Source organism: Chaetura pelagica, unplaced genomic scaffold, assembly GCF_000747805.2.
Source record: "Chaetura pelagica isolate M959 unplaced genomic scaffold, ChaPel_1.0 scaffold481, whole genome shotgun sequence".
Lineage (NCBI taxonomy): Eukaryota > Metazoa > Chordata > Aves > Apodiformes > Apodidae > Chaetura > Chaetura pelagica.
Window position 1 is genome coordinate 85754 of NW_009952255.1, and position 10384 is coordinate 96137.

The 10384-nt window shown below is 45.0% G+C and overlaps 1 protein-coding gene across 1 annotated transcript; it reads left to right on the plus strand.

Moving 5' to 3' along the window:
• The first annotated feature begins 9011 nt into the window (after positions 1 to 9011).
• On the plus strand, positions 9012 to 10067 carry LOC104397449 (C-C chemokine receptor type 8-like). The gene has a single exon (XM_010007411.1). It carries the CDS (start codon positions 9012 to 9014, stop codon positions 10065 to 10067), a length of 1056 nt encoding a protein of 351 aa, XP_010005713.1.
• The last annotated feature ends 317 nt before the right edge of the window (positions 10068 to 10384 follow it).

The following is a 10384-nucleotide window of genomic DNA, read 5'->3' on the forward strand; positions in this document are numbered from 1 at the left end:
TCTGACCAGCACTGCCTGGCCTGGCACTGGGAGCAGAGCTGTGGCTGGGCAGTGAGGTTGTCCCCTCTGCAGACTGGGATGCCTGGGACTGGGGGCTGGTCCAGGGGCCCTTTGCTCCAAGCCAGCACGGCCAGTTCCAGACGCTGGTGGCAAGTACTGCACAGCCAGCCAGCACAAGTAGCCTTGATAATCGGGTGGGGAAACATCAGTTTATACCAGAGAGGGATTTATGTACCGATCAGTGTAATTTAAAGTTGCTGGAAAGCACTGAGAGGAATAATTTGCAAGAAAATAATAATTAAAAAAAGAGCCAATGCAGATCCATCAAGAAGAACTTATGTCAAATCAGCCTCAGTTGCAGCCTCCTGCCAGCCAAGCAAAGCAGCAGTATCCCGTGCCACAGAGGTACCAAACTATCTGAGCTTATCAAACACCATCTATATGGGTGTAGAAGCAGTTGACAGTCTAAGTCCTGAGTGGTGGCTGCTGCAGAGGAAAGCTGCCCAGGAGTCCTGCAGCCAAGGCTGTGCTCTGCCCCAGTGTGTGCATTACTGCTGGGGATGAAGGGCTAGTGCGTGTTTTAACTATTTTTTACACATACCACCACCTTGTGAGGGGGTGCAAATGTACTGGAGAACAGGATGGCTGCTCAAACTGACCTTGACAGATTGAAAATCCTGTGAACGATGGGCTGCAGTTCTTTAAGGGCAAGGGCACATGGGCAGGGTCAGCTGAGACCACAAACACAAGATAGAGAAGGCAGCACTTCTGGAGAAAAGGATCTGAGGGCCAGCATGAGAGAAGCATGAATCACCAGTGCTACGTGACTGTAAAAGAAGACAGCTACCACAGGCAGACGACTCTTCCAGTTGGCTTTGCCAGGGGTAAGGCCACAGCTGGGCTTCCCTGTCTAGTTTTGGGCACTGTGATGCAAAAACGATTAAGGAAAACTAGACAGCTGCCAAAGGAGAACAGTGGCTACAATGAACAATTTAGAAAACATGACCAAAAAGGAAAAAGATGATGGAATATGAGCTATGAAGATTGAAGGGAAATAGGGTTGACAAAATTTTTAAGCAGCTAGAAGAAAGTAGTAATTGTTCCTCCACAGATAAATAACTGACTCAAAGCATACCATGATAGTTTTAGGTGAAGTATTAAGACATAAATATTAGGAGTTGAGTCTGGAGAAGCACTGGGATGGTTTGTAAGGAGAAGCTGCAGGCAAAACAGGGGCTGGAGGAGCAGGCTGAACAATCGCGTGGCAACAGTAACAGTGGAATTCTGCCCCTGCCTTTCAGGCAGGGGATAGACTATATCATCTCCCAGTGTCCCATCCAGCCCTGTTTTCTGTGATTTCTCTGTTCTGTCTCATCCTCAACTGCATCCTTCTCTGTCCTCTGCCTTTAGGCAAAGCAGTGTCAGATGCTAATCTGAGAGATTGCCCATGCACTGGTGCACCAAAGGTGTAGGGCAACAAAGACTTAAAATCCCAGATGCTTCAGGGTGAGAAAAAAGAAGCATCAGATAAGGGACAGATGGAGAAGAGTCTTGTTCTCAAAGACTTCATATGCAAGAGACATATTTGTTTACTTCTTTCTGTCCCACAGTTTACCCTGTCACAAACCATGAGCGAGAAAATCCCACTCCCTGCTGACATTGTGATGAATGAGTTACTGTGCTGGGTGTTTTGCAACACACTGATTTCTGCTGGGGTGAAACGAAGCGATTGTGCAAGGCTGCAGCTGTCAGAGACACAATCTGTGTGGCTTTGGTGCTGGCAGTGAAAAGCAGAGTGTGGACCTCACCAGGCACCTCCAGCTGCTTCTCCTGTACAAGCTCAGCGACAGCTTTTTGGAGGACTCAGGCTGACAGCCTTCTTTTCTGCACTGAGCATCTGCTGCAGGAGAGGGGGCCAGAGCAGTGCCAAGCTTTTCAGACACACATCTGCATGTGTCTGCACACACAAATGCTTTGTTACAGTAATACCACTCCACTTTGGTGGAGGTTGTCAATATTTTTGCTGACCAAGCTGGAAAGAAAACCAAAAATTTCTGTCTGCTATCAGCAAAACAGACACATCTTAGTTCTACTGGAAATATTTGACACTTTGAAATCTGCTTGGTTTTGAGGAAGAAGACTTAGAAGAAGTGATTATTTATATACATATATTAAAAAAAAAAAAAACTATATTTGAAAATGACATGTTTAAAAATGAAAAATGACAATGCTTTGTCTGGAACCTGTCAGAATAAAGTATGGTGACTCTTTCTCTTTTTTTCCTTCTCTCTAATTTGAAGGGGGAAATCCCCCCGTAAAACAACTTTGCACTTTCTGAAATATTTTAGTCAGCCTAAATATACCTTTTTGATGACAAAAAACCCCAGTCACTCAACATCTCACCCAGTCAAAAAACCCCACCTGCCTCTTTGTACATGCACGTACAAATATGTTACCCCCTTTAAGAAACAGAAGCAAACCACTCTGCTAGAGGATATATTGGCACCTCTGCACTGGCAATGGTCTGATTAAACAATTTTGATTAAGATGCTGTGGTCTTACAAAGATGGTGTGTTGACAGCTGATGCTGATAGACCTGAGCAATGTGGTAATAACTGAAACACACAAGGATTCTTCAAAAGACAACTCCTATGTGGAGTTTCCTCCTGTACCTCCCAGGTGACTGCCAGCCCTGAGCACCCAGGGCTCAGTGTCCCCCTTGCCTGTCCCCACTGCCCTGTGGAGTTGCAAGGGATTCCCTGAGGATATTATGGCTGGTCAGGGGTGCTTGCTGGTTTGTGCAGGCAGCAGAGACACTTGGGAGAGGGTTGTTGGGGCAGAGAGATGGCCAGAAGGAGGAGTTTGGGGTGAGAGGTTCAACAAAGTGCTACCTGTTCTGCTGTCCCCACATTGGAGAGGACTTGCTCACCCTAACCCCCCATATCTTCCTTCTGCTGCAAAGCCAAGCTGTCATCATTGTTTGTCCCATCAACAGTGATGACTGCTGGTATTTTGTGAGTCTTTTTTGGCTGAGTGAAACAGTATCTCTGAACTCTTCATGCCCCCTGTTGCAGTTAATCCTGGTTTTGTTTCCTGTGCTGAACTAAGTCACCTCTTCTCTCCTATCCTAGTATGACAGAGTAAACCCTCTGAGATATAAAGTGAGAGCTGATTTGAAAGGGGAAAGGTCTCTTTTTGACTAAGAAGCTGCTCTTATTTTGCTGTCAAGCAAAGGCAGAGGAAAGTGATCTTCTTGGATAAAAGTGCCTGACTTGTCTGGTTATCCCTGCTTTGAGATTGGTGGAAGCAGAGCATTGCATCAAGGCAAATTTGTCCTCCAGTTTCCAGCTGGGTGCTATGATAGCAACTGGATCCAGGAAATAGTTGGTCTTTTCTTGGGAAATATCCTGCCAGGTAGGGTATCTTACTCTGCTTTTATTTCCATATTCTCCTAAGAGCTGCTACACTAACATGGGAGCCTGTGCTGTGGTGTCAGAAATGTGCCCCAAAAGCAGCCCTACCGAACAGCCAGGGCCACACCAGGGCTTCTGACTGGAGCTCCTGAGGCCAGTGCAAACTCTTGCTGGTGGCATCTTCTGTTGCAACCACAGTTTCCGCTCTGTGTTCAAACTCAATTCACCTAGACTACCCATAGGAGGAAGGAGAGGTTTCTACAAGCAGCTTTGCAGTGACTAAGCTGGCCATCCTCCCCAGGCTGAGGATCTGCAGTGGTGGCATGGGATAAGAAAATTCTCTGGAACTAATGTCAAGTGCTGAGCTAGCATGCCCTGGTGTTCCCTTGTGCCAGTGAATAAATCTGGCTGTGACAGCCACAGATGTGGCCAAGCTGTTTGCCTCACAGCAAGATCCATTTTGGTCATGGCATTTGCCACAGCCTTTCCATTTAACATGTGTCTTCGGTGGAACATCACTTCCCTGACCCTGGGGCTCTGGGTAGTTTGGGAGAATGGAAGTCTGCATTACTCTGATGTACTGGTCACTTTCAGGCTGATAGTGTCTTCATCAATATGAACGAACCATTGCACATTTTTTCTCCCCACTGAAACAATGATTCTGACAGAAGATAAAGCGGCAGAAACCATAACTTCAGTGTGTAAATACAAGAACCGCTTGTGGTGGTGATGGCAGCAGGCACAGATAAAGGGGAAGCGTGAAAGCTTTGGTACACAGTCTGGTGGTGTGAGACTCCGCAGCACCCACTGGCTGCCTGGGGCCACTGTGGCCAGTGCAGGCTGGTCCTGACAACCACTGTCAAACATAAGACAAGCCAGAAGGCTCCTCCAACAGCAACATTTTCCCTGTGTTTTTGAACCTGAGTGGTGACTGAGATGCCTGCACACCAGCAGTTTCACCAAGGTTCTGATGCCACACAGTTCTTCTCACCTGCAGCTCATAGTCCTGGTGTGTGGCATGGCTCCCACACCCAAGCCCTGAAGGACCATAGGCTGGCGCACCACAGATACCAAGTCAGTTGTCTCTTTTTTGATGTCTTTCTTTCTCACAGGGAAGTCCACAAGAGTGTGGAGAGACATCGGTAGCACTAGAGTTAGTGTCCAGCTCAAACTCAGTGGGAGGGACAGACACTGCAAGCAGCACTGCTGGAGAAGGGAGCTCTAGTGTGGATTTTGGACAGGCTCTTAGCAAACAGATCTGAGACCTCCCTGCCCACCAGCGACCCTCAGCATCCTGAGACCCTGAGAGGAACTGCCTGGTGCTTACTGTCCCAACCCTGGGACAGTATGAGAACCTGCGGGTCAGGCATCCCCTTCATTCCCCTCAGCTGAGGACCATATTACACCAGCTGTCTTGCTCTCCTCCTGCAGGCAGGCTGCTCCACAGCCCCAGTGTCTTGCTAGCAAACTGCCTTCAGCCCAAGGGACAACCTGTAAATATTGCTCTTATATAGCCTGTACTTTCTGTAAGGTAAGACAACCCTCCTTTTCTCCTGGCTATTTCCTTGCTGGCTTGTCTGTCCATAGCAAAGCATTCCTTCCACCACTTAGTTTTACCAGTCTGAGCCCAGCTCTCTGGCACTGCTCCTCCTGCCTCTTTGCAGGAGGAGCATTCTTTCACAGAATGCTTTTGTAAGCCCTTTCAGATGACTTTTAACTTCTGTGTTCATTTCTGACCACGTCTTGCTGGTTTACCACATTTTCTGCTCTATTATCCTCCTCAGGTGAACTTCAAAGAGCTGTTTGCTGGCTCAGCAGAAAATCCCTGTTAGCCTGTGTGGTGAATTCAAGATGTGGTGAATGCAGCTCACAGATGAAAAGTATTGGGAAGGACCTTGTTGATTTCTATACAAAATAGTAAAAGGAATGGAGTTACACCATTTACTGCATGCCTGTAACAGCAGGACATGCTACCAACACATTACTAATCGGATAACTAATATAGAGAGACTAGAATAAAATAAAGTTCTATTACAACAGACTTAAAAAAGTTAATTGTGACCCCCCCTCCCCCAGAATAAATCAACAAGGAAGAAGGAGCTGGTTTCTATTATGTAATAAGTTCATCTGGGTACTTGGAGGCAGAAGGATGCCGTGGTCATTGGTAGCATTTTGGATACCTCAAGGGACAAGTCTTTTTTTTTTCTGCCTGTGCTACTGACTAGTGCCAGGTCCTTCATTAGGTTATTTTTTCCCTCTCGGCCCATTTTCTCACTTTGTTTTTGGTCTGCCTGCAGTATTTAGCTTATTTTTTCTTTAGGACTGTGTTTCACTACTTATTTGTGCAAGAGCCAGCAGGTGGAAAGGTACTTTGGATTGGAGATGCTCGCTGTTAGCAAAGAACATGATAATAATGTTAATAACAGTCATGCTTTGGATCTGCCATATACTTGCCTGGGGCTCTTGGGCAAATCTCTTGTGTTCTCTGTGCTCCTATAAATCAGGAAAACAGTGCTTGTTGACATTAATGGATGAAAAGCATTGGCTGACTTCTAAAGCACCACAGTTTACAGTACTACACAAAAGAAAAATAGTTTGCAGTTACTGAATAAAATAAAAAGTTTCAAGTCTGTCCTTGTATTTTGTCCTTGACCATGTATCCTAAATACACTAAAATGTACTTTAAAAAAACCCAAACAATCACTTAACAAAGACACTCTGAAATACCTCCACTTGAATAAAAAGCTGCTCAAAAATTATTGCAAAGAGGTATCAGTAGCTGTAAGTTCTTATTTTGCTTAGAAGGCTAATACATTACTAATGGGGAGGGACATAACCAGACTGCATGTTGATATTAGTTGAAGGAAATTAAAATTTAAAATAGTGGATCTTGGAAAACACATATCAGCTTCTGTAAAAAGTTACAAATTTATTAGGATGTTTTCTGTGATGGAGACATCTGAACTTTTAATTTTTTTGCTTAAAACAGGTGTGCAAGCCCAGTAAAAGGCAAGCACTGTTCATGTGCTAGTTTTACTGTCTTCGGAAAGAGCCATATTTTATTTCTCTTTCACAGAATGCTTTTGTAAGCCCTTTCACCTCTTTTCCTGTTTACCACAGCTACAAAACCTTCTTTTTGTCTCAAAACATATTCTGTAACTGGCAGCTGCCCATTTGACACCTGCATCTCATCAAATCTCAGCGCTCTCCACAAGTGATGGAGTAAACGTCTTGGAAGCTCCTGAGCCCAAGGGAAGACAAGGACACGATAGAAGGAGAAGGTGATCAGAGCCAACTGACAGAGTAGAGGCTTCTTGCTGACAGAGGTAAAGTCCTTCCCCATTTATTGTGCTACTCTCAAAAGTAATGGGCTAATTTTGGCAACCAGGGGAAAGGGAACTGCAGCAGTTTTGTCTCTTGATACCCTCCACAAAAGTGCTTTTTCACTTTGACTGTTTTGCCAGATGATGTGGAAAGGGGAGAAAATGGAAAATGCTGTGCCCTGGTTGGAAGTTATCAAAGACATTAAGGGTGTAAAGACATTCTGGAAGTCTGAAGTAGAGAGTCTCCAGTCTCTACTCAGCCCAGGAAAAGCACTTTTGAATTTTGCTAAACTCAGATGCATCATATCTATAAATCTGTATTTACGGATCTGCATCTATCTGTGCATATCTATCTATCTATCTATCTATCTATCATACAGTATTTTATTTTATTTATTTTTTCATTAATTTTTTTTTTTTTAGTTTTGATTGTGTAATCTACAGACTGCTTTTAAGGGGCTCCTGACAGGCGATTAAGAAAAACAAGCCATCGCCGCAACGCCTACAGTCACCTCATGTCAGAATCACACATCAAAAATATTAGCAGGAAACATTACATTATCTAGTGACTCAACATCCTGATATTTAGGGGTTTATGCATGAAAATAAATTGGAAATAAATAATGCAGATGTCCTAACCTGAGCTGAGAATTAAATATAGGAAAGAATTACACTATCAACATAGATTGCAGCACTTCTTTTCTCTCATCACTCGTTATTTCTGAACAAGGAACTCTGTAGGGTTGAGTGTTTTATTTGTAATGGGTTTCTCTGCATTGCACATGCCAACTGACTCTGGTGGAAACAGTCTTAGTGCCACAAGAAAAGCTGAGACAGGTCATGAGCAGCATCCATATATGTAGGAGAGGACAAACACTGACTCCAGCACCCCTCTGAGCTGTACATATGGATCCTCCTCTTTTCCTGCACCAAGTGGTTCAGCCAGGCAAAAAGGGGTGAATTCTGATTCCTTCCTCATCAATATAAAAATATTTCACCCTTCTGTCTCTTTTTACATACCTGAGCAGATATTTTTAATTTATGTAGACTACTTTTAATGAATTAATCACTGTAATTCATACTATCACTACAGCTTAATAGGAATGATTATTACAAATTATTCTTCCCTCCTGAAAACTCTGGTCTTTGAAGATCTTTCAAGGTGTGATCAACCTCTCTGCAAGAATAACAGAGGTGCAGTGCACAATTAGCCCACAAATGTCTTAGTAGTGACAAGGAAAAGTCCTTTGAAATAGTGTCTTTGAAAGAACCATTGCTTTTCATAATATGAACACTTAACTCTGCAAACAAGATCCCCTTTTATAGGGGTCATGATGTGATATCTGGAAAAGAAAAAAAGAAAAAAAGAAAAAAAAAAGAAAAAAAAAAGATGGCTAAACCTAGACAACTGACTCACTTTCGTGGAGCAGGTCCAACTATATCAAAGCTGTCTTTGTTTCAATTCTTCAGAAATGACAAAGGGGAAAACATCCCCCCAGATTGCCTAGGCTTTCTCTAAACTAGAAAACTGAAGTTAGGCAGAACAGGCAGGTGTGATAAGCTGTTGTGTTTTAGTAATAGACACAGCCAAGCTGCTCACCAGCTAACCCAGAGCTCAGCACTGCAAGTACTGCTGTGTAGCTCTGCAAACTCCTCGCAGTGGCAGAGGGTTGGCTTGTTGTTTTTTATTAATATAATCCTGTCGCCACCCATGGAAAACTAGCTTACATGTCTCCGGACTCTGTGCCAGTATCTAGTCTTGATCAGCTCAGCTAAAAATGTGGTGATGCTGCTGGGTGATGGCTTCTTCAGTCAAGACACTTTTATGAGGTTCTTCATGCTATAGGAAAAAGCACTCTGGGGTCCACAAGAAAGTCCAGGCTCTTAGTTCAGATTCAGGTTTTGTACCATTTTGCACCATTAGAACTATTCAGAGCATGAATTTTTCCTTGTCACTATACCGATGAGGGGCTAACTCATCGGTGATTTTGGGGAAGTTTTGGGGAAAGGCAGTTTTGGGGAAACTAAGAACACCCCAGTGCTCACACTTGTGCATGTACAGGAAGGATTGCCCAGCTGCAGGTGCAGCCTTTTGGGTGGTACAGCTGCTCTTGTCTAGCTAGTGCTACTGAGACTGCATTTTGCAGTCCCTCTCCGCCTGCACGCTGACCTACGGGCTCCGTGTGGCACAGAGAGAGGCAGAAGCCACCCTGGGTGTCCTGTGACAGGACAACCAGCCATTTACTCCTTCCTCTTTCTTGCACAGGTATCTGAGATGAATCCCACAAGCCAGTTCCTTGGCACAACAGAATATGACTATGGATATGATGAAAACACTGCTCCATGCTTTGAAGGGAACAGCTTTCACAGGTTCAGATCCTTCTTTCTGCCGATCCTTTACTGCCTTGTGTTTGTCTTCTGCCTTCTGGGGAACTCCTTGGTCCTTTGGGTTCTCCTGACCAGAAAAAGGCTGACGACGATGACTGACATCTGCCTGCTGACCCTCGCAGCCTCTGATCTCCTCTTTGTTGTGCCTCTCCCTTTCCAAGCCCGTTACGCTTCGGACCAGTGGGTTTTTGGCAACGCTATGTGCAAGATAATGGCTGGTATTTATTACACAGGGTTTTATAGCAGTATTTTCTTTATAACCCTCATGAGCATAGACAGGTATATCGCAATTGTCCACGCTGTCTATGCCGTGAGGATACGGACAGCCTCTTGTGGCATAATTGTCAGTGTAATCCTGTGGCTGGTGGCTGGCTTGGCTTCTGTACCCAACATCATGTTCAACCAGCAGCTGGAAATCGAGCAGTCTCTACAGTGTGTCTCCACATACCCCCCAGGCGACAATACCTGGAAGGTTGTTTCTCAGTTTGCAGCCAATATCTTAGGCCTCTTGATTCCCTTTAGCATCCTCATCTGCTGCTACACCCAGATACTGAAAAACCTGCAAAAATGCAAAAATCGGAACAAGGTCAAGGCAATCAAGATGATTTTCATCATCGTCATTGTTTTCTTCCTCTTCTGGATGCCCTTCAACATCGCGCTGTTCTTGGACTCCCTGCAGAGCCTGCACATCATCAATGACTGCAAGGTGAGCTACCAGATAGCCCTGGCCCTACAGGTGACTGAAACCATCTCCTTCATCCACTGCTGCCTGAACCCTGTGATCTACGCCTTCGCTGGGGTAACATTCAAGGCCCATCTTAAAGGGCTGCTTCAGTCCTGTGTCCGTGTCTTCTCCAGCCCTGCCAGGGGTGCTGAGTTTGGTCGGTGGGCTTCAGCGCCCACCCAGCTCTCCAGCGGCTCTGACAGCACAGGGTTCCTGTGATCCCACCTGAGCTGCCTTCTTCTGGTGTGAGCAGCTGGCCAAAGGTCTGAGGTGGCTCTGGAGGTTGCACCACATGTGCAGCATCCTCTTGGAGGGGCCAGTACACCTGTACTTCCTTTGGGCAGCTGCTGTGAACTACGGCACAGTAGCTGGCAGCGTGAATTTCCTGAGAGCCCCGATGCATTTGTTAGATGGTCACCTTACAGTCTTGCCACAGAATTATTTTTAATTACATTTTAGAGCTTTTTCAATACATTTCAGCAAGCTGGGGGTTTCCTCTAATTTTCATTTTTCCCTCTGCTGAAAATATCACTTCT

Coding starts and splice junctions, on each gene's coding strand:
- LOC104397449 (XM_010007411.1), top strand. CDS start 9,012: ATGAATCCCACAAGCCAGTTCCTTGGCACAACAGAATATGACTATGGA.